This window comes from Astatotilapia calliptera, chromosome 11 (genome assembly GCF_900246225.1).
Source record: "Astatotilapia calliptera chromosome 11, fAstCal1.2, whole genome shotgun sequence".
In the NCBI taxonomy this organism is placed as follows: domain Eukaryota; kingdom Metazoa; phylum Chordata; class Actinopteri; order Cichliformes; family Cichlidae; genus Astatotilapia; species Astatotilapia calliptera.
This window is the reverse complement of record NC_039312.1, coordinates 24,623,576-24,647,855: the sequence shown is the minus strand read 5'-3', so window position 1 is coordinate 24,647,855 and position 24,280 is coordinate 24,623,576. Positions and strand designations below refer to the sequence as shown.

General features: G+C 40.9%; 3 protein-coding genes across 6 annotated transcripts in view; 2 read left to right on the top strand and 1 right to left on the bottom strand.

Annotated features, from left to right (window-relative positions):
* The window catches only part of cadm4 (cell adhesion molecule 4), a 155,559-nt gene extending 149,371 nt beyond the window's left edge, over positions 1-6,188 (top strand). For 3 of the 4 annotated variants that reach the window (XM_026185324.1, XM_026185327.1, XM_026185323.1), the window contains 2 exons: positions 4,307-4,435; positions 5,635-6,188. In XM_026185324.1, the coding sequence (XP_026041109.1) occupies positions 4,307-4,435; positions 5,635-5,744 (239 nt within the window). In that variant the 3' untranslated portion in view covers positions 5,745-6,188. Of the gene's footprint in view, positions 1-4,306; positions 4,436-5,406; positions 5,486-5,634 lie in introns of all 4 variants that reach the window. The other variant, XM_026185325.1, reaches the window with a different exon arrangement.
* A 3,397-nt stretch (positions 6,189-9,585) lies between these two features.
* Positions 9,586-12,315, bottom strand: LOC113032325 (adenosine receptor A1). The gene is made up of 3 exons (XM_026185192.1): positions 12,298-12,315; positions 11,770-12,139; positions 9,586-11,039 (listed from the first exon to the last, which is right to left on the bottom strand). The coding sequence occupies exons 2-3, from the start codon at positions 12,135-12,137 to the stop codon at positions 10,190-10,192; spliced, it is 1,218 nt and encodes a 405-aa protein (XP_026040977.1). The 5' UTR covers positions 12,138-12,139; positions 12,298-12,315; the 3' UTR covers positions 9,586-10,189.
* Positions 12,316-14,456: 2,141 nt separating this feature from the next.
* Positions 14,457-21,844, top strand: rps19 (ribosomal protein S19). Its single transcript, XM_026185335.1, has 6 exons — positions 14,457-14,534; positions 15,252-15,322; positions 15,533-15,633; positions 16,000-16,183; positions 18,736-18,790; positions 21,791-21,844. The coding sequence occupies exons 1-6, from the start codon at positions 14,484-14,486 to the stop codon at positions 21,818-21,820; spliced, it is 492 nt and encodes a 163-aa protein (XP_026041120.1). The 5' UTR covers positions 14,457-14,483; the 3' UTR covers positions 21,821-21,844.
* Positions 21,845-24,280: the final 2,436 nt, after the last annotated feature.

Genomic DNA, 24,280 nt, shown 5'->3' with positions numbered 1-24,280 from the left:
TCTCATTCAGTACGCCGTATCTTTTTTCGTCTACAGAATCTAATTATCTCATTCACTCACAAAAGCACATGCTCACTGTTTTCGTCCTGCTTTCCACACCTTCAGCTCCTCTCTGTCTGCTCTCTGTTTTTTTTAAAAGGAAAGATGAAGCAAAGAGAACAGGAGCATTCTTCTTGTTCTGCTGTTGCCTCTGTCACTATCCGTGACAGGTAGAGGTTGTTCACCTGCTGGGCATGTGTGGAGATGTCATAAAGGGTCTTAAGAAAGTTTCTATTTGGACAGTTTTGTGGATGTTTATTCAATGTGGTGTATCATAAGGACTCCTTAGGGAAACAACTATTTTTTTTAGTCAGTCATTTCCTGTGGTGCTTTGGGCCACTGAGGATTAACAACATATTTTTGGAGATAAAGACAGATCTCTTGAGTATACCTGTTTTTTCTTTTGTTTTGCTTTTCTTTGGCTCCTAAGAAATATTCCTTATTCTCACTGTGTGTCCTCAAATAACTAATATTCATTTAAGTAATAAATATAGATGCAAGTCTTTTGTCATCCACAAAACCAGAAAAGTGATGCAAGTTGCTCAGTAAGACATTTGTCCAAGAGATGCATGTAGAGAAAGGATTTTTTTTTTTTAAGTCATTGATCCAGTTTTCTCCTTTCTCTTCTTTTCTTTCACCTCTCCCACAAGTCTCTCTTCTTCTGCTGATATCTATCTGTTAGCACTGTATTAATGATTCATGTTTTAATTCCGCTCTATCAAGGTTCAAGAGCTGCATCAATAACTCTGTGTCCTTGCATTCTATTGGCTTTACCAGCTCTTACACTGACTCAGCCCATCAAAAGGCTTTTGTTATCGCCCGCAACTCAGACACAAGTCCAGACTCAAAGACATATGTTTTATTAATTTTTTCACAACAACAAAGAACGAGACAACACAGACAAAGCAAGACAGAGATGCATGGGCTTCATCTGCAACACTTATGAGTTATATTTTATACATGCTAGTAATACCATGTCAAAGAGCAGACAAAAACTATTTCTGTGATTCATTTGCAATATGCCACTAAAAGCATCAGCAGGATTAAAAGAAGTTGCATTTGGAGTCCAGTGGATGGTGTAATGGTATGTTGTGGTAATATGACACAAGTACATATTTATGAACTAAAAAAGTCTTATACCACTAAATAGAGTATACCCATGAGAGGATATTCATCATAGACATAAATCCATACATTCACTGGTGATTTTGTTAGGTACACCTGTCCAACTCCTTGTTTTAGCATCTAATCAGACAATCACACAGCAGTAGCACAATTAATTTAGGCATTCTAGACATGATCTAGACAACCTGCTGAATGAAAGAGAGCATGAAAATGGAGAAGAAAGGTGATTTGAGTGACTTTGATCATGGTTGGTGGTGCCAAATAGGCTGGTCTGAGTATTTCAGAAACCACCGACTGGGATTTTCACACACAATCATCTCTAGGGTTCACAGAGAATCATCCAAAAAAGAGAAAATATCTTTCTGAGAAAATGCCTTATTGGTGCCAGAGGTCAAAGGAGAATGGCCAGACTGCATCAAGAGGACAGGAACTCAATAGTAACCCAAATAACTACCTGTTACAACGAAGGTGTGCAGAAGAGCGTCTCTGAATGCACAACACATACAACCTTGAAGCAGATGGGCTAAAGCAGAAGAAGTGGTTCCCACTGGGTGTAATTCCTACCAGCTACAATTTGGCATGTCTGATGAGTCTCGATTTCTGCTGCGACAGAATGTGGTGTAAGCATGGATCCAACCTGTCTCGTATCAGTGGCTCAGTCTCCTGGTGTAGTGGTTTAATGGAGTGTGGAATATTTCTTTAAAACAACTTGGGCCCAGTAGTACCAAATGAACATGTTTAAACACCAAAGCCTATCTGAGTATTGTTGCTGACCAACTCCATCCCTTTATGACCACTGTGTCACCACCTTCTGATGTTTCTGATGCATCCAGCAGTACACCATACCATGTCACAAAGCTCAAATCATCTCCCTAAGTCCACTGTACTCAAACGGCCTGCCCAGTCACGGGATCTTAATCCAATAGATCATAACCCAAAATATCTATGGAACGTTTTTAGCACCCAGTTGAATCTATGCCACAAGAATTAAAGACAGTTCTTAAAGAAAACCAGTTCAACCAAGTACTAGCAAGGTGTACCTAACAAACTGTTGGGTGTATTAATGTATGTACTAAAAATGGAAAAATGAAAGAGTAAGTGGTTATTAACTTTGACATGAATATGCATAGGTTCCTTAACATATGACATCTACATACAAACAAAAAGTACCTTGCCTGTGTGTGTGTGTGTGTGTGGGGGGGGAGGGGGGGGGGGGGGTCAGAGTGTGACCCCATTAATGACTTCCCTAAACCTGCTGGTCTGGAAGTCCAACAGTTCATCTAAACAAAAGGCACTTAGCCTAAAACTGATATAGCCACGTTTATCCTACCATAAAACAATAAAACAAGGTACGACCTCTTCCCATGCTCCCAGGATGTAGGTGTGCATTCCAATGCACACCAAGCCTTTGCAGCCTGCTAAAGATCACACATCCTATCACTACACAATTGATTATACACCTCTAAGCATATATGGTTAAATATTTCTAAGCATAAATGACAATCAACAATACAAAACCTAACACACTCCTAGCTTATTTTGCTTTATTATGTTCTGTAAAAATGCAACAGCACATAGGTTCATTAGTGCTCAAAACTAAAAAATGTTTCTTTGTGCCAATGTGGGAGTCAGGGGGCCTTTTCTCCATCCAGTGAAGAACAATTCACATCCTTGCAAGAAGCACACATTTAAAGTTAGCTCTCTGGTGGATAATTAGAGCTGTCCTGTAAATTCAGGAGAAACAAGGCTGATTCCAATTATCTTAATTCTCTCTATCTCTGCATCTGTGCATGTAAATACCTGAGTGTCTTTTTTTGTTGTTGTTTTGCCAGGATGTACTACTGAAATTGTATAAAGACACACATAAACACAATCATTTCCTTTGGGTTTAGCTAAATGATCTGCAACAGGTGCAACTAACAATAAAGCTTTTGACTTTTGAGTAATCTTAATTTTGACAAACTGCTTAAAGGGCGGCACGGTGGTTAGCACTGTTGCCGCACAGCAAGAAGGTCCTGAGTTCAATTCCAACATCAGGCCGGGGTCTTTCTGTGTGGAGTTTGCATGTTCTCCCCGTGTCTGCGTGGGTTCCCTCCGGGTACTCCGGCTTCCTCCCACCGTCCAAAGACATGCAGCTTGTGGGGATAGGTTAATTGGATAACCCAAATTGTCACTAGGTGTGAATGTGCAAATGAATGTGAGTGCGAATGGTTGTTTGTCCCTGTGTGTTAGCCTTGCGACAGACTGGCGACCTGTCCAGGGTGTACCCCGCCTCTCGCCCTATGACAGCTGGGATAGGCTCCAGTGCCCCCCGCGACCCTGAAAAGGATAAGCGGAAGCGAATGGATGGAATGGATGGATGGATGGATGCTTAAAGGGGAGCATGACATCTCAGAGCACTAATCGTGTGTGTGTGTGTGTGTGTGTGTGAGAGAGAGAGAGAGAGTGTGTGTGACTTAACAAATTCTTCTATTTTCATTTTCTGTCATTTGACTGTTTGATTGATTGACCGATCAGATATCAAATGACAAATCTTTTCAATACTAACATGCACTTCTTTCATCATTTCTCATTTTAGCCGTCATTATTTCTTACCACAACTGCAACTTTATACTGCAAATTTTCACATAATTTGTCTTTTTCCAGGTTTTGAGCTCACTTAACTCATTTTGCGGTGAAATGTTTGGTTTCATTTCTGACGACTGCACTGCTTGAGGTGTAAACACAGTTTCCCTCATTCAAAATGCATTGTACTCTTGACAGGTTCCTGAATGGAGTGGTTTTGCAGTGGCTGACATAGGCTACTTATTCCTTTATTCAGTCTCCTCATTTCTTCACCCTTTTCTCACTCATTTTGACTGTCTGGCATTTTGTGGAGTGAGTGGGGGGGTTATGAAAGGTGATAATGCAAGTTCAGCTGAAGATATCGACTTCGCTTTTCTCGTGTCTTGCTCCCTCTTCCAAGCTGATGGAATGTGCTGCCTTTCTTTCTCTTTTATCTCGCCTGCTTTCATTTTTGATCCATTTCTCTCTTTTTTTTCCCCTCAGTTTCTTTGCCAGCACTTTTCTTTTCCTTTTTCTCAACATTTCCCTTTATGCAGTCTACCCACACACACTATTTGTCTTTCTTGCTCTTCCTCAGATCCTGGTGCAGTGGTGGAGACTCACAGTGCAGTACCCTATGCAGTGATAGGTGGTGTTCTGGCGCTGCTGGTTTTCACTGTCATCTGTGTCCTCATTGTCACCATCTGGTGCTCTGTCCGACAGAAAGGTAATCCACAGACACACTCAAATTCACATATCAGGTGACACAAAAGTTACTCTCACAAGCATACCTCACATTTTTGGGAATCGGGGTATTTTATCAAATTTCCACAGGCATGTTTTCTCATTTCTCAACTTTCTGACTTAACGCGCTGTGAAAATATTATTGGATTCTAGTTACACTCAGAGTCTGTGAAACTCTGTGTAAAATTGTCAGCAGAAAGCATGCAGGACAGGATGCTCCTCTCCAGCCAGGCACTGTCTGTGATAAACAACCTTGGAAGAGAAAAGGTTGGGTGGGAAATGTAGGTGTGGTCCCCAGTGTTTTATGACTACATGTTAGTGTATCAAGGCTCATCTATTAAAGCAGAGTCGCCGCGTTCCCTATCTTTTTAAGTGCCCTCTGTTGGCAGCCACGTACTATGCACTAAAGCTGCCAAGAAATGATCTAGGAATAGTGCAGCAGGCTGCGACCAGGGTAACTTACCCTATGGCTAGACACACCGTCAGTCAACAGTCAGTATGGCTTGACCGCCAATCAGCATGAAGACAGGACCATTACAACCAATCAGTGTTGAGACAGGGTATTAGGGCTTTGTCTTGGTCCCTTGTGACTGTCAACATGCCAGTCAACCTCTGTGGTGCAACGAATAAGGATGTCAGTCACCCGTGGAGTGAAGGGACACTCCAGCATGAAGATGACTTGAGTGGTTCTTGCTCTCTACAAGTTGTACTACACAGATTCATTAATCATACAGACCTGAGGGGTGGTAAAATGAGTTTAATGGGTTTTCTGAGTGACGCAAACGTGCCATTGTTCTCTTGCACCTAACTTTCCCTCCACCCTTTTCTGCCAATCTCTCTTCCCTCCCTGTCTTTTATTCTCTATTATCTTCTATTATCCTCCCTCTATTACCTCCTCTCCTTGTGACTCTTCTATTCACGCATCCATTCGCCAACTCTGATTTCTGCTGGTAGGCTCATACCGTACACGAGAGCCAATTCTTGCCTGGTATTGACCTAACAATCAGTTAACTAATGAATTAATCAGTCAAAGGTATGCTACGGAGTAATATTAGCACTGACTGGTTTGATTTTGCTGCATGGCACTACAATGATCATGACGCTTTGCCGCCTAACCTTCCCCCTACAATCTCCCTCTTGTCCTCTCTCTCTCTGTCCCCTGCTCTCTTTCTGTTCACTCAGGTTCCTATCTTACCCATGAGGCCAGTGGGTTGGATGAACATGGTGAAGTGCAAGAGGCCTTCCTCAATGGGAACGACGCCAGCCAGGGCAAGAAGGAGTACCTACTGTAGCCCTTCTCCTTCCCTATTCCCTTTTCTTCTGACCTCATACCCTTTCCCCCTTCCTGTCCTTGTGTCCCACCTTATATACAGTATACACACACACACGCACGCACGCACACACACACAAACACAAAATACAATGCGCCATAAGAGGCAGCCTTCTGAAAACGACTGTATACAGATACCGCACACAGCCAATCCATCCTGTTCCAGTCCACTCCATATACATCCTGTAAACAGACATAAACTAGGAGACAGACTGAGAAAAGAGAGCCTCTAGACCCACCAGCCATTAACGACTGTGCCATATACTGTAAGCTGGAGAAACTGGGGAAAATATAGGGAGTGAGAAAGGGAGAGAGGGTGAGGCCACAGAGTTAGGTGAATGTAGACAAAAGCGAAATGATGCCATAATTATTTTGATTGAGAGGGAAACGGGGAGCACAAAGAAAACCGGCACTCTGCCTGTGCAGCCGCCAAAGTGGAAAGGGAATTAGAGGCAGATGACTGCTATAATTCCCCGCCTGGAGAATAGAAGAATCCATTTCACAAAGCTCAATTTTTTAACTGACGGAGACAGTGGGAGCACTGTGTGAGAAGGGAGAGAGGACAAAGGGGAGAGAGAGAGAGTTGACCAGGAGCTTCTGAGTGCTTGATGCTTGAAAATGGATTTTTTTTTTTTTAATTGCCAAACCATCTTGGCTACACAGCTTAGCTAATATATAATTCCCTAACAAAACTAAACTGAGTCCCAGGAAGTATCCATACTTTATGAACAAACTAACTGTCCTGTTTTGCTATCCTTGTTGGGTGGCCTGCCAATTTGTAAAAAGAAAAAAAAAAGAAGCATCTTTTAGTGTTATTTTTCCCCTCTCACTGCGACAGTGGAGGAAATGTGGTCCTCTTTTAATTTGCTTTGCGTTCACCTGTTACAATCCTCTCCCCTTACTCGTATATCTCTCGTTGTCTCTGTATGTCTCTCCCTCTATCACTTCTTCTTTGTTGGCTCCTAATAATGAAAGGATTAGTATTGGGCTGCGTTCCTGAGAAAGAAGAAAGGAATATGACTTGCTAAGGCATTAAAGAAAAGTATAATTATTTTAGAATGTCATTAAGAGGATAAAAAGGTTTAAAACTCTTAATAAGAGGGCCAAGAAGAATCAGAGTGAAAGGACTGAACGAGAGAGTAAAATAGAAGGCTTTTTTCCCTGAATGCTCAAACACATATGCAGATACATGCACACATTCATACGTACAGTAAAACACGTTGACAGTATACATATCTCTGAATTCCTTGTTTGTATAAAAAAGAACTTCGACATAAATTAAATTAAACTTTTAAGAAATAAGAAAACAGTTTACTACTGAAACGCATTATGAGCAACTATACTAACACAGAATACTAGCCTATAGAGGTGCAAAGCCGAACAAACTACTGTCCAGTGATCTTTAAAGAAAATGAAGAAAAGAATAAAAAAAACACATTTGTCTTTATGAGAAACCAGAGGTCTTATTGATTTTCTATTAATTATTATTATTATTTGAACAATTATGATTGTTGTTACTGTTATTATTATTGCCGTTGTTATTATTATACTTGTAAATGTTAAAGAAATGTACACTTCCCATGGTTTGTTTTGGTTCTACTGTAGAGAAATTGCTGTCATTTTTCACTCTTTTCCTCTTATCTTTCCTCTCTTTCCCAGTCTTTCTCTCTCTTTGTCTCCTGTGCCTAGTTGTCTCTTCTCCTGTCTTTCACTCTTGTTGATTTTACCGTCCATGTGTCATTGTTGATATATAGCTAACTATTTCTTTATAGGGGAAAGATACAAAGCACGACAAAATAAAAAAAGAATCCAAAAATAACTTCGGGTATCAGACTGTTTTTTTTTTTTTTCTTTTTGGGAGAGGCTGGGGGCGAAGGGTGTTTACTGCATAATTAGCTGGTACTGATTTTGAAATCCTGTGAATGCAGAACAGGAGATGTAGCATATGATTAGATCAATGGGGAATAGTGGCGTTATAGGTGGGAAGATAAAGATGAAGGCAGCGGAGCCGGTTAAAACTGGCAGCTCTTTCAGAATAAACAAAACAGATGCTTGTGTGGCAGTGCTAATGAATCATGAGAGCAGATAGCAGGCAAGAAAAGGTGACAGGAGGGTTGATTCAGACGCACGCAGAAAAATATGACTCTGCCATTAACTTTCACGCAATCAATACCCGATTCTGTCGGGAAGCACTCAACATGTCCATCTGTGTGCAGGGTTAGATTTGAAAGCTGCTGGAGGTCGCAGGGTGATAGATCGATGTGTTTTCTTCTATCGATGGCAAAGCTCCTTGGTCGCCTGTCATAAAGACAGATTGTCAAACGGCAATCAAAGTAATGGACTTGCCAGGCACTACCAGCATGAGTTGACACTCTGGCCAGCAAACAATTCAGTCGAAACTAGACATATCTTGAGTTTATGATGACGCAACAGTACCACTGGAAGCGCTTGCTATCAAACTCACTGTGGTCGATGAGTAATAAAACTGAGAATATTGCCCCTTTTTTATGTCTTAAAAAACAGAAGTGTGTGTCCTTCAAACAAAGGTTTCATCTGTTTGTTTTCCTGTGGGATACACAGCACTCAGTCTGGTTGTCTTTGTTGGTTGTTTGATGCTGATATTTCTGCTCGTCCTCACAGAGGGGAGAAAGAAAAAATAAAACTCTACAAAAAGTAAACTTTTTAGTTCACAGTTGTGTTTGTGTTCCCCTATAGAGTCTTCATAATCACACGGAAATTCACAGCATTGACTGTTGGCTGGGTAGGCTTTCTGGGAAACTAGGCTGGACATACTTATAACACAATTCATATGGTATTTCTGAAAGCAATACGACCACCACTGTGATCGTGGAGGGTGATTATCAAATCGAAAAACATAAAAATCGAAAAAGTGGAAAGTAACAAGCCATCAGTTCTTAATCCACTTCTATTTATGGCACGCAGTGAATGTACCAAAATATGGCTAATAATATGACAGGAAAAAGTATGAATAACTCATATAGCTTTTCTCTGACGTTGGTTTCACAAATTAATCCCCTGGAACGGGTTCACATCAGAGAATTTCCCATTTGTGAGAGTCATATTTCATTTTTACAATTTGCAGCTAATATTTGACTTCAGTTCAAAAGGAAAAAAAGTAATTTTATTTTACTGCCAACATGCATGATTGTATCAGTCCTTTCTCTTTGGTTTCACCAGCGACCCTAGCATGGCAAAGAGGTGACAGAGTAGCTTGAAGCGCAGGTTACTGAAGTTTCCAAGCTGCGTATAATCAGGAAGTAGGGAGCTTCCAAGCAGGCAAAACAATTGAATATGCACCTGTGCCAGGGAAGCTGGAGAAATTTAATTCTTCACTGAGTGATATTTTTTTACCCCAGACATTACTACATTTCTTTGTCAATAATGTGTTCCAGGGAAAGGTTGTTTTTTTTTTTTTGCAATGACATGAAGCATACCAGTCTGTGTATTTTCTGAATACATTAAGATAAAACTGAAAGTGCTGAAGGATTTGAAAAGTGAGAAAATGAATAAAAAATAGGCACAAGGTCTATAGAAAGCTGGAGAGACAGAGCAGGTCTATGATCATGAGAAACAGGGGGGAAATGTAAATTAGGGTGACCATATTTTGATTTCCAAAAAAGAGAACACTTGGCCCAGCCAAGAAGAACTTCAATAATGAATGGTGAAATAAAAAAATGTCATATAGGTTTTTACAAGTCAACAAGTGCAAAAAAGAGGACAGTTGGTCACCCTAATGTAAATGGCATGTTCACTGTCATACATATGTCCTATGCAGAGGGAGATGGATTGCTACTGTTTTCTCCATCACTGATTTCTTAATACTAACATGCTTCAAGATGAACAATCCAATTAGTGTGAATAAGGACCTTTTTATTACAAGAGAGAATCGTATTGTATTTACAAGTTTAATCAAAGCAGCCATGAAAATTGTGTCATAACCAGGTTAATTATGTTTTCCTTACAATCCCACCTTCTCTCTAGACCACTACTGAAGGTTTAATTAAATGCTGTCACTCATATATCTACATTACTGGTGGTTGGCTTAGTAGAGATTTAAAGCAGGCTTAGAATAAGACCCATAGGAAGAGCAGTCAAAGAAAACAGACATCTGTGATCAGGATAGTAGTTATCACCTAGAGACTTAATTTTCTCACTGACATTTGGTGTGGGACCTGATAATTAACTGGCCTGATCATTTGCTAGTTATGCATTATGTGTGTATACAAGGTTGCAGATTGCTTAAAAGCCAGCAACAAACAGAAATATGCCACATTTCTTCAGTCCATAGGTCATTTGTTTCCAATGCTAACTATTTTTTACGCACACGAAACATGGAGGGAATGTTGCTCTATCTGCTGTGAACAATAGCCCAGATCTTCCAAGAATTTAGACCTCTGGGCACACTTTGGCTTTAAGGGAGTGTTTGGCTGAAGACCATGGAGCTGCCTGCATCGCCTCACACAGTGCTATACGTACAGATTTCCCTCTGGACTGGGCTACTGCAGGTGGAAGGTTGGTAACAGTTAGAGGGAATGATGCCTGTTCTCCCCCCATGTGTTTCCTAGGAGGAGTGAAAAGGATCTGGGGCACAAGACTGTAGAGCTGGAAGAGGAACAAGGCAAATATACGAACCCAGTGAGGAACATAAGTACTCGGGGTAAAAAGCAGGAGAGCGTGGATAATGTGGAGTGGCAGGCACAGCAGAACTAAAAGGGAGAGGGAGAGGGCCAGGGAGCGGGCCAAGCAGGAGTCATGTTTTGGGGGATCTGCATGACTAAAAGGAGTCTTCCTCTGCTTCATGCATAGCAGGTCAATGTAAATGGCCAGGAGCCAAAGCAAGGGGAGGATAAATGCCGTCATCCCGTGAACATAGACCAAGAATTGGGGACTGAGAATAGTGTCAGGAGCACAGAGTGTCCAGTGGCTGCTGTGAATCTCAGCATAGGTAAAGTTGCTCATGTCCTCCACATAAAATTTTGACAAGAAGCCTCCGTATGGAAGGTACTTCCCAATGACTTTGACGTCATACTTAGGGGGTGGGGAAGAGGTAAGATGGGGTGAAGAAGTTGTCCAGTTACCATCCAACTCAAGACCCACTGTGCCTGGGTCCGTACTGCTCGTGCTGGCGTTGAGGACATCTGTGCCGATGAACTGAGCAAAGGAGGAGAGAACAGAGGCCACCCAGCACAACAGAACTACACCCAGAGTTCGCTGACGAGTGACCACTGTGGAGTATCTGGCATCCAAAGACATGAAAAACAACAACAACATATTAGCGTGGAGTTAATACTGAGACTCAATAGTACTTGATAAGAAATTAGGACATCACCAAGATGATTGTTCCTAACTGACTCCTGTCTACCACCAACTCCAAAAATACAAAATGGCACGCCGTACATCTTTGAAGAAAGTATTTTCAGTCTAAAATGAATTTCTGATTTTCCATTCAAGTCCGAATTTGTGGGTCACTGTCAATCAAACATCTAAGAGCCTTGGAGCCAATTGATATTTACTCACCATCACTCACATCGCATCACAAGCAGTTCGCAATAAGAACATCTTTATGAGCACTGAACAAACAGGTTGTTTTACTACATACAAAGGTGTGCCTTGACTTTTTTTTCCCCCTTTTGCACTTATATTGATTTCTTTCTCTCATTTTTGCTAAAAGCATGCTTACAAATCTTGGTTGACTCTTGCCACCCACATATTCACCCTTTCCCACACATATACAAAAATGTATTAAACCACTCTTTTCATTTTTGAAGTTTTATTTTACTTTGAAAATGAGTCTTATATAAGAAATGTCTGCTTTTGTGTATTTTTTGTTGTGTGTGTGTGTGCGTGTGTGTGTGTGTGTGTGTGTGTGTGTGTGTGTGTGTGTGTGTGTGTGTCTGCTTAAACTTTGAAACTGAAATTGAAAACTTGTGTCCTTTTTCCTCTACTGATCAAACTGTTACGCTCACCTGTCTGCCAAACGATGGTATAGGTGGGTGTCCAGGGTAAGCAGTACCAACAGGAACATTGTAAACTGCCTGACCATCATAGGGCAACACACAAGGGTTATGCAGGTGTACAAACACTGGGAGCTTCGCAGGTTGAGTAACACGTTCAGAGGGAGTCCTGCTGCACCTCCTATGGCTCCGACGCAACCCAGACACAGTCGAAGACAGCATGAAACACTCCCAGGCTGGGGCCTGGCAATCTGGGATCCGTCTTGGACATCAGCCATCGTGCCCTTGCTGGTGACTGCCATGCAAAGCCGCACGCTCACCACAATTATAGATAAAGATAACATGCATTGGCATAGGGAATACAGCCACGTGAACTCCATGTCTGAGGACAAGTTTTAAGAAGACAAAGAAACAAAAATTTGTGTTTTTACAATTTTGAAAACAAAACAAAACAAAACACTGATATAATGATGTGGGCAAACATAAATTCAAGAAAATACATATTGATGCTTTCTATGCAAATAAAACCTCCTACTCTACCTGTCACCTCTGCCCTGTGTTCCCATGTGGTTATTGGAGCCAAGACGGCTCCTGGAGCATCGCTTTGACTTGAATTGTAAAAGCGATGGTCAAACACACAGAGAAAGACAAAGAATAGAGGGAAAATAAATGAGAAAGGAGTGACAACGGATGGAGGAAATTGTAAGGTTAAGCAGTGGATTGTGGGTCAGAATACAAAAAACACTCAGCAGAGGGAGAAAAGTACAGTTGTAGAAGGATTTAGAATGCGATGCAAGTTTGTGCTAGGGGCAGAGAAGCAGGCAGAAAGGGAGTAGATATTTTGATAGGTATTGGAGAGCTGTAAACGTGTCTGGAGAGTGAAAAGGTCAGACCAGACCAGACTTGACAGAACTTCTCCATGTAGGATGTGAGCACCATGCAAACACATGACAACAAGCACCAAGCTGGGTGGCAACATAGAGTTACACGCTATGTTTTCTCATACCTTGTTCCAATGTTTAATGCACCTCTTTTCTCCCTCTGGCCCACCATATTTCATTCACAGACACATACTTCTTGAAGCACAAACAGTGCTAGACATTTATGCGTAAATAAATGGACAGCAACACTCAGTTACACAAGTGTGCAGTGCCAGTGCCTGATGAGTAATTTTCAGCAAATGTATTCAGACATGATTGACAGCTAATTTTAGTGCGTTTTCAAACAATAGTCTCCCAGAAAGCAGAGTAAATGAATATTGAAATAGCAGATTTGCTGCCTCAATGTGCCACCTGTCCATTCCATGTAATTAGTTTGACCTTTCTGAAACATTTGGTGTTAGTCCTCACTTCCATAATAATCATGACTGGCTAAAATAACCTCTTTATAACACTTCATAATCACTTTACACAGTTGTCTCCTGTCTTACTACTTGAAGGGGCTCAGCAAAATTGATTTACTGAAGTAATTAATGTAGTTCAAATCCACCTTGTGTGAGTTTTCAATTCAAATTGGTAGCTGGACACTCCCAGCGTAATGAATTGCCTTAATTAATCAATTAAGCTCTTTGAAAGTACATAGGGCCAAACTTTTCATCATGGCAACAGTCAATTTGACAGAGTTGAGAAATCAGTGGGTGCCAAAGAGGTGAATTAGATTAAAAAGGTACAGTTACCTGTTGTGAAGCCCCTGCGATGATGAGCTCTAACCTATCGTTGGTTATGACTTGGCTTGCTTTTTTATTCCGCTCAAGGATCTCTATCTCTCCCTCTCACCTCTCAGTCTAACTGTCTGCCCCCACTGACAGCATAAACCTGATTCATAAACCTCTGCTTATCAACCTGCCTTCTATCTCTCCCTTGTCTCTGCAAACATATCAATTGTGTCAATGTTGGAGCATGGCTGCCCTTTCCATCTGATTTGTGCAAAGGGCAACACATTCTCTTCCAGCCAGGGAACTATGTAAATAAGGTACACCCCCCCCCCCCCCCCACACACACACACACACACACACACACACATATACATTTATTATGTTATATATGTAGTTTTCTCTAGATTTTTTTAAAATAAAGAGTAAAACACTATGCAATTCTTAACAGCTTGCTGTTCTGATGTAGCAGTTTACACTATCTATAGACACGAAAACAAATATGCAGGCAGAAGTGTATTGATGTCTATATACACCTTTAAGAAAGTCTCTCTTGCCCCTATATATATATAATTAGAAACAAACAAACAAGCAAAATACAAGAAATCAAACTGTAAGATTGACATTTAGGTCCTTATCCTCCAACTGTCTGCCTCAAAAGGGCCAAGCATTACGGGAAGAGCACAGTTACTGACAAATCAATAACTGATGTAAACGTACTAACTATTGGCTGCTGCCATTTTAAATGCAGCCATAGTTAAATGTGAAAGTGGAGATCTCCATGAGAGAAGAATGAAAACAAGCGGATTTTTTTTTTGATAGAAACAGATGAAAATAAATGACCAAAAACCGATTAAATACTATGTAAAGTACAACTTGTAGCACTAGTATGCAATTTCCCTAACCCTAATCTATTTATGTAGATGATAATAAAATAGCCCAAATGACGAACAAAAGAGAGTCGAAAACGGATAGATAGATTAGATTGGGACGGTCGACACTAGTGATGAGCGGCATCGCTGGAAAAAACAACGCGCTGGTCTCGCGTTAAAAAACGAGATGTGCCCGTTCTATCATGGGTTGGAAACCCCGTTCCACCCTCTTCCCTTGGCTGTCCATAAGCAAGGTAACGCCGCATTTTTCACTCCTCGCTTATTTAGCAATAAATGTATTCAAAATTCAAACAATTGTTCTTCAAACGTGGTCTGTTAAAGTATAAAGTACAGATAATTACAGTGGTTAGGCTTTACACGAGGTATTTTGACGTATTAATAAGTTTTTGCGAGAATTTTGTTTGAATGTTGCGCTCATATCATATCTGCTAGTAATGGCTGCCCCCATGCTACCTCGTTGAGGCCTGCTCAACTGGCTAGTTGTACTGATTTCATTTTGTGTTCTGTGCTATAATATATGAATATTCATATTACGAGAAGTGATATCGTGTATCGGTTGGGCAGATATTTCTTTATTTGTCGATTTTTAGGTCGTAAGGATAACAATTGAAAACGAAGTGTGGTTGAGTGTATGGTCAGTTAGCGCACATGAAGCTAAAACACCGGGTGAAACGTGCAATTTCGCCAAGAGTCGTACACATGTATCCTGTCCAATTTGTCTTGCTGCATAGCATTATTTAGTATTTGTTTTCTTGATGCATTTTAATAATTAACCTAAGCTCCGTATTCTTTGAAGCTAATTGGGATTGATGTTTAAGAGTTCTCCTGGTTTGAGGCGGTGAGCAGCGAAATCTTAGAGCAATTATGAGAGATGCTTGTCTGGTGTGTTGCTTTTTTTGGTAGATAAACGTTAGTTTGTGTGTATTTATTCATATTTTAATCGCATTCAGATGCCAGGTGTCACAGTGAAAGACGTTAACCAGCAGGAGTTTGTCCGTGCCCTGGCGGCCTTCCTGAAGAAGTGAGTTTTATTTTCTCCTCTACATATTCAAAGCTTGTTAATATATTTTATATAGTATGCTCCACTGAGCAGCTTTACTTTTCATTGAACATATTTTTAATCAAATTTTGTGACGCTGTTTAACTTAACAGATGCTAATGGCCCACTCGAATAAATTATTGATATAGTCCTCTGATGTACTTCATACTGATGTACCTTTTCTGTTACCAGGTCAGGAAAACTGAAGGTGCCTGACTGGGTGGACCTTGTCAAGCTGGGTAAGCACAAGGAGCTGGCCCCCAGTGATGAGAACTGGTTCTACATCAGAGCTGGTAAGTCTTGCAAGTTTTTTTTTTTTTTTTTTTTTTTTTTTTTTTTTTAAATTACTAAGGTTTTCAGAAGTTCTCCTGAGACTTATTACAGCTTCAGGCTTGTATTACCACAAGACATTTCCATTTACATGTTTAAATGGTGCTTTGAGATGGGACAATTTTACATGCAAATGTGCTTTTAATTAGTAAAAGGTTTTTGAATGCAACAGACTACACATACTGATCATTTTAAATTCTTTCCAAATTTATAACCATTGACACAGTAAGCCCACTTTATCAAAAACTTAATATTCACATTGTACAATGCTTAGTGTTTCAGGTTCTAAATATTATATGACAACACTGTCATCTCTCATGCTTCCGCAGCATCCACTGTTCGCCACCTTTACCTCCGTGGTGGTGCAGGTGTTGGCTCCATGACCAAGATCTATGGCAGTCGCAAGAGGAACGGCGTGTGCCCTGCCCACTACAGTGTTGGATCAAAGAATGTGGCTCGCAAGGTGCTGCAGGCTCTTGAGTTGCTCAAGATGATTGAGAAGGATCCCAATGGGTAAGTGCCGGTTCTTACTGTTTTTATTGGTTGGAACTTAAAAGTGTTTTTTTTTTTTTTTTTTTCTTCATACACTTCAGCCCCAGACCTTTTTAAATATTAGACACAGAAAGCTGTGAATGCAAAAACGCTGTCTGATAGACTTACCCGTACGTGTGATGTCTGAATATATGTGACACAAGGAATCCTTTGGTGAGCAAGTCACCATAATATGGCCTGCCTCCTGGTTGCCCTACCAAGAAAGCATGGTATGGGGCATCTCTTCCTTCATGTGTGGAAATCACCTAACGTTTAGAGCCAGTCAAGAAAGCTGATTGCATGTATAAGTTGGTATGTGCATGATGCTTAGAGATGGGTGAAATAATTGACTCACTGAGGAATAGTTTTTATATTTTATACATCTGATTTTATTTGCAAATTGTAATCAGCTATAGATATCGAGTCGTAAGGCTAACAGTGCCCGTGTCAGTCATCTTTTTTCTGTTGTGTCCAGAAGGGGTTTCAAGAGCACTCACATTCAGTTAGAGTGAGTGTAAGTGTAGCTTGAACTGTCAAAGCTTTAAAATGCATGCGTCTCTAGTTGTCCATTATACGTATGTTTACTTGGAGTTGCTTGGTAGCCTAAGTGTTAAGTTCTGCAATGCTATTGATGAAGCGTGTCCCCTTAATGCTGTGCAGTAAGGTTTGGTTGGAATGGAGCATGCTGACCAACCTTGAGTGAACTGCTTTAGTTGATAACTCCCACCCCAGCACCATTATCCAGTATTACACTACATCTGTTCAAATATTGAAAATGTTGACTCGGTATTAACTTAATTTGGTCCATCCATCCATCCATCTTCATCCGCTTTATCCGAGACCGCGTCGCGGGGGCAGCAGCCTAAGCAAAGAGGCCCAGACCTCCCTCTCCCCAGCCACCTCCTCCTCCAGCTTATCCGGGGGAACACCAAGGCGTTCCCAGGCCAGCCGAGAGATATAATCTCTCCAGTGTGTCCTGGGTCTGCCCCGGGGCCTCCTCCCGGTGGGACATGCCTGGAACACCTCACCCAGGAGGCGCCCAGGAGGCATCCTTGTCGGATGCCCGAACCACCTCAGCTGGCTCCTTTCGATGTGGAGCAGCAGCTGCTCTACTCTGAGCCCCTCCCGGATGGCCGAACTTCTCACCCTATCTCTAAGGGAGAGGCCAGCCACCCTTCGGAGGAAGCTCATTTCTGCCGCTTGTATCCGCGATCTCGTTCTTTCGGTCACTACCCACAGCTCGTGGCCATAGGTGAGGGTAGGGACGTAGATCGACCGGTAAATTGAGAGCTTTGCTTTTACACTCAGCTCCCTCTTCACCACGACGGTGCAGCGTCCGCATTACTGCAGCTGCAGCCCCAATCCGTCTGTCGATCTCCGGCTCCCTTCTCCCATCACTCGCGAACAAGACCCCGAGATACTTGAACTCCTCCACTTGGGGCAGGAACTCATCCCCGACCCGGAGTGGGCACTCCACCCTTTTCCGGCTAATTTGGTCATTAAACATTTTTAAATTCTCTACAATTGTTTCTTGTTTTTAGTCACAGTACATTACTTGAACTCCACAGTACAGTTTCATAATGTGTATTTCCACTAAAAACTTGGTCTTTAGTTGGGGATATTAAAAAGATATTAATTTGTAACTCTGCATACCAATATTAGTGGACATCATGGTAAATGGACTTACAAAGCTGTACGCCACCTTTAATTGATTATTCGTAGCACTCATTCACACAATCATACAGACTTTTTATTTATTTGCTTTGTAACCATCGCGGATACTTGCACACTGCGATGGATGCCTTTGAGGATAACTCGGGGCTCAGTAGTTTGCCTAAGTATACTTTGGCACATGGCTAGAGGAGTCAGATGACCAACGCTACCAGATGAGTCATGGCTCTCCACACAAAACCTCAGTGCACACACAGTAAGCAATTGGATGCAGCATTGGAGTATGAAGCTTAAATCCCCCAAGTAGCATACTTTTGCACAGCTTTCTATTGCTGATAAAACATGGAGATGCCAGCTAACTGACAGTTGATATTTTGATACTTGGTGAGCTCAAGAAAATGCCACAATATTGTTTTGAATTGATTTTTTTTCTTGTTTTATTTTATGGGAAACATGGGCACAGTGGTACACACCTACGCCAATGCCTCTACGCATGCTGTTACTCATTCTTGCAGAACTTAGTAACAGTGTCTCAGCTTTCTGTTTATTGCATTTGCTGATGTGAAATGGGCCAGCTTATGTGATGTGGATAACTGAAATCTGTAAATGCATAAGGTAGAAATCATTTTTTTGAGACTGCAGTAAAGATTTAATCACTCTGTAACAACAGGGCTAATTGATTGGCTTGGGATAGAAGTGAGCAAGAAAATTAAGTTCTGTGGAGAAAAATTGTTCAGTGGCTTCTTCACTGTAATGCTGTGGTTAGTGTGGCTCATTATTGTAGTGTTAAGCATTTTTCTAGCGGTGAATGGTATTCTGTTGTATCAGCTAATTTCTGCTTTTTCTTGCTTTTTTAAAATCAGTGGTCGCAGACTGACTTCCCAGGGAACCAGAGATCTGGACAGAATTGCTGGCCAGGTGAGAAACTCATTTGGTGATTTTTTTTTTTTAATTTTATTTAATTTTTTTAAAAACACACCAAACTGTCTAAATGCTAAGAAGTTTGCATACACTTAACAATAACTCAACTGATTAAATGATCCTAATAAAACTTTATTCAGAGATGGCGTCGTGGTCTTTACCTTCTTATACGGTACAGTGGAGGCTTGACATATTCAAGGGGTCTAAAACCTATGCAAACTGAAAATCATTAGGTCTGCACAAAACCTAGAGAGGGGCATAAATGGGTTGTAGCTAAATATTCTGAGGACAATTAAGTATCTAAAATGGACAAATTAATTTGCTAATGTTAAGTAATATTAATGCTCTTGGTTACAATGTCCAGTGCAGCATTTCCCCTCAATAAATTAAGACCATACACATAGATTGGGAGATGGACTAATGGTCCTTAATGATCTCAGATGATATAATTTGCACTGTATCTGTCACTAGTCAGTACACCAATTATTGTGTTTGATGTTTTAACATGACAACCTGTCTGCTGTTAAACACCATGACCATGTCTCCCTTTCTCTGCTACCTTTTTGCTGTTTTGTTAAACTGTTCAACTCAGTTGTATGCGTTGTATCAGGCATTCAATTGTTTTTATTTATTTAATTTTTTTTTTTTACGATACATGTAGTGTTTTTTGGCTTGAATGTGTATCAAATTGTCATCTTCCAGCTGGATGAAATCATTTACTAAATATATTCAGGTGCTCTGCAACATTAAGTGGCAGCAGCTAGTGAGAGTATTGCTAAAATGCTGCAGTTATTATAGGTATTCGACTTGATGTTTTCAGTTTAAGAAGATCCTGCTGAACTCCTGATGACTTTTTGTTTTTTGTATGTCCACACTTTTGTGCAGAAGCTACAGCTTTGCAGGCTGTTTTGTTGTAGCTGTTTTCTGTCACCTGGGGGCAGTGTCACAACCCATGGGTCTTTGGGCAACTCTCTTGTGCTGCTGTTGGTTCGGCAGCAAACCGTAGAGAAGGGCAGTTGTAACGTATAAAGAGTTAAAATGAAACTGAGTCAAGAACCAGTGTCCACTTTCATAGTCACCTTCTGCTGTTATCCTCCTTTTTTGATTTTTCACATATATATATATTTGTGGTATGGCTTTTCCGTTTTCTGGTCCAACTCTCAACCAGTCAGCACTTGCCTTACTCAGAGGATTATCCATTTTGAGGCCCATGCTATTGGGCTTTAGCAGTATGGCAGGTATTTTTCAAATACCTGTGCAAATAGACATAAATGTAGTACTGTAAAATAGGCTTAACACAATGAAAGTAAGTATCATTAATGGTTGAGAATGTTTACACATAGTAAACCAAAGAAAACCATCTAAATTGAGATGGGTAGGTTTTGATTATTTGTAGAGACATTTGTGTAACATGCAAAAGAATCCCCAGTGTGAGACAAGGAGGGGAGACGCATCCCTTTGGGAGTTGATTCAGGAAGGAAATCCAAATCGACTATGCGAAGGTACCTATGGGTGACCACTTGTAAACAAAGGTGCAGCTATTTATAGAAGTAAGATTCTGCACTGTTGAGAAGAATTTCACTTAACCGTGTATTTTATAATGAAAGATGTCAGCCGCGTGCAAGTCTGAAAATGGCGTTCCTAGTGAGCATACCCCTTTGAGACAACTTTGGTGTCTCTTGTAGGGAATGAGTCTCAGCTGCAAATGTAAAAAGCTGCAGCCACTGAAGTATAATCTGAAAGTGATCTGTAGGTACTGAAATCGGATGTAAAATGTTTGTCACAAAACACATTTTGATAGTAACCTGTGTTATGTACCAAGCTTCAATATTAAGCCTATGCTTAAAATCACATGGAATCTAACATGCTACGCTATATGTCAGCCAGCTCTAGTTCCAGCCTGATGGAATTGGTAGAAAAGAAGCGGACCACTATCAGGCTCCCCAGCTGTTAAATGTCATATGACCTCATGCTGGCCAGGCAAAGGTTGTTTCCTGTGATGCTCTCTGTCATTTTATGTGACGTTCTGACAGACTCAGGGTGGTGCCTTGTGTGATCACCACAGAAATATCATCCTCTGCTTTGATGCGACACCTTGTCTGTTGTGGGAGTACATTGCCCCCATCACTTTGGCATGCAAGGTTTTTTTTTTTTTTTTTTTTTTTTTTTTTTTAAGCACTTGTCCTTGGGCAAATTTTTTCCCTCTGCCAGCCAGTTGAGTTATGTTTCTTGTGTGGCACACTCCTGGAATTGTTTGTTAGCCTTCGCTAAAAAACAAATCACACTTGGGCCTTGTCAAAAATCAAGAGAGAGTCAGCAATGTTGTGATAATCCAAGGGTAAAAGGGGTAAACATGAGGAGGGAATTTCATGCTTGGCAAGTCTGCCGTATGGCACCAGTTTTCTCCTTGTTTATCCATGCTAATGAGCAGTATGCAGATGAGCAGACCTGGGCTGGGCCCTGCCTGCTGCACAAAAACTGGCAGGAAGCTTGTTGGTGTGGCTCCCTTACCACCTCTAGAATCTCTTGTGTGTGTTGTACTTTCTGATGACTTTTTATGTGAAAGGCTTTTCCCTGGCAAGTGCGGTTTCTGCCATGTATTATCAGACTATTCATGGTGGGTTTTGGCAGCAGCAGTAACAGTTTCTCTTCCAGACTGTGTTTGCTCTCAAGTCCCTGTGAAATTACATTTTTGATAGCATCTTGCTCCCTCAAGTTGTGGACTGACTATTAACGCAGTGGAGTGACATTTAAAAATAAATGAATTAAATGTGTGTTTTCATTTGATTGCTTTAGAATAAAATTAGTTTAAATAGTTGAGATCATCTTCTTCATCCATGGCAGCCTAATGAATTGATTAAATACCCCCCCACTAACACTGCTGGTAATTTTATTCTGAATTGAAGGGATGTTTTCAAAGGTGTGAGATTTTCATTTGATGCAGGATGTCACTCACTGGCTATATCTCATAATGTTTTCTCTCTCTTTTCTCCACAGGTTGCAGCTGCAAACAAGAAATCTGTTTAATAAATCTTTTTTGGAAAAGTCAAATTGTGTCTTGTGATTTTTGACTTGCATGAACAATTAGTTTGAACCCATTCAATCAGTGTCTTCAAGCTAATGAACTGGAATGAGTTTTATAGATGAACTGCTGATAAGCCCGTTTCCCTGAATATTATGAACCACGCTTTCTAAAAGAAGGGAAGTCTTTGTAGTAATTCATCCCTAGCTGATGTCTGGCACTCTGGTCTAAATGTCATTTTGTCTAACGGGCAGTGAATGACCATTGGTCGTGGGCTCTGTTCACATCCTCATATCCTCTTGCTACTAAAAGCTTGATGACTGGGAACTGTTTCATTGGGCAGTTTGAAAAGGCTTCCGGGGAGCTGATCCATCACTAAGCCAATGCAGCTTCTCATCACTGGTCAGACACTGCTGTCACATTGCCCCTTTTCCCATCCATATTAATCTTTTGTTTTTGCCACTTTGTTCATCTATCAGATGTGCTTTGTACAAATTGATCGCTGATACCATGACAACCGCTGGAAATGGTTCACTTAACAAAGGCAGATGATTACATTTCCATAAGGAACCTAGTTAACATTTCAGTTGTAAAGAATGATGTCATGGTTTAACAGCCTCATTCAGGGCCACAGTGCCATCTACAGATTAAAACCAAATTTAATAGGAATGCTTGACAATTTCAGCAGAATGGGGAAAATATCGGACATGTTTTTCATATGACTTCCACCCCAGACGCAAAACTTGGGAAAACTAACCATGAGGTATTTCCATGAAGGATACGTGATCTGTATTTTAAGTAAACAAATTCATGTATGCTTAACTTGATGTTTTAAAAGGCATATTGTCTCAATCCCCATCTAAAGCAGTTATGTAAGTGTGTGTATATATGAAAAATGTGGTATTCAAAATACATCTGCAGTTGAATGTTCCGTTGCATAAAAATGAAGGCAGACCAGCAGCATCCTGGGTCACATGCGTAATTTGTCAGTGACACTAAAATCCTGCAGAGGGTGCCAAAGTCAATAGAATCTGTCTATACATATAGTTTGAATTAATAGGCCATGAGGTGATTTTTATAAGTATTAAGTGTTAAGCATTAGTTATTTTCAAATAAATACAAAAACAGCCTCATTCACATCCAGAGGTGCAGTAATATAGTTACATTTCAGTATCCTATTAAATGTGAAATTGGTTTATTAGTTTTTAGTGTTCGTTATTTTCTGCAGCCACGAATTTCCCCTAAGTAATTAAACTAGAACATTATACAAAACTTCTCAAATGTTTATTACAACAGCTTCAGGATGTAATATTCAGGCAAGTAACTGAAAATCATCGCATCTGCATTTTAATTTTCATGCTTTAATCTCATTTCATGTCTCCACAAGGCTTGGGGCAACAAAAAATTACAAGCACAACCAAATGAAGAGTGCGTGGGTCGTTAGTCACGGTGCAGCGCAGTACACATCTATGTCCTCTTTTTGAGAATATAGATTTATTTCATGTCAATTATGTCTGTATTTAAAGGAGGAAAAAAATACTGCAGGCTTTGTGTGCTCGCACAGCCGAGCTCATGTACACAGCCTGCTGTGTGTGTTTGAGTGAGCTTATAGATGGCCCTGTGTTTGAAAGATAGCATGTTGTTGATCCATGGACAGTAAGCCTGCTGTGTTTGCCAGTCTATCATCCACTGTATCTGTGTGTACTGTCCACACTGTGCAGCACACACAAAGCATTGTGTGTCGCTCCATCCAACTGACTGTGTGTTTTTCTCATCTTTTCATAATGCCATTCATAATAAGCAGTCTCCATCAATTACTCAGTGCTTTTCTTGAGAAATATTAATCATTTCATACACCTATCCCACTGTCTCTGCCATCCCCTCCATCTCCCTGTCCCCTGTCCGCCCCCTCCTTCCTGTTTTTATTTGACGACCAGCTGTTCCTGAACACCTGAACCCATCATCCCTTCCTCCCCTTTTCATGATCCTGCTTTTTGTTCTACCCTGCAATTTAGAAGATGGGGGAGGCTCAACATGTCCTTGAGTGGTAGAGAGAAATGTATGGAATCTTTCCGAGGACATCTTATGTTTGTTCACTTGTTACTGTTCCTGTGTGTGCGTGCTTGTTCATGTATGTGTAGTTCCTGCAACCACATTTGGTGATGTGTGCCTCTCTCCCCAAACAATTTCAGCTGCCGTCAGTCAACTTGTTTGTGCAACAATTTTTCATTGTGTGCAGTGTCATTATCAGCAGGCTTCACTATGGCAATTACTGCTGTGGAACAATTACCACTTTAACAAATGCACAACCAAGTGGATTTTTGAGCCTTGTGTGTGTGTTTGTGTGGAGGTGGCTGCACCTACTTGCGCTCCCAATTCTTTGGCAGCTCGGCTTGATCACACTGAGAATGGATGCAGACCTGCCTCTCACCTCTGCGGGGTTGGAAACAGCCGATAACTAAGAA

Excerpts from the sequence above, each read along its gene's own strand:
- LOC113032325 (XM_026185192.1), bottom strand. The coding sequence starts at position 12,137 with ATGGAGTTCACGTGGCTGTATTCCCTATGCCAATGCATGTTATCTTTA. Across the intron at positions 11,040-11,769 it reads TACCATCGTTTGGCAGACAG|ATACTCCACAGTGGTCACTC; the intron begins GTGAGCGTAACA and ends TTTGGATGCCAG.
- rps19 (XM_026185335.1), top strand. The coding sequence starts at position 14,484 with ATGGGTTGGAAACCCCGTTCCACCCTCTTCCCTTGGCTGTCCATAAGC. Across the intron at positions 14,535-15,251 it reads CTTGGCTGTCCATAAGCAAG|ATGCCAGGTGTCACAGTGAA; the intron begins GTAACGCCGCAT and ends AATCGCATTCAG. Across the intron at positions 15,323-15,532 it reads CTGGCGGCCTTCCTGAAGAA|GTCAGGAAAACTGAAGGTGC; the intron begins GTGAGTTTTATT and ends TTCTGTTACCAG.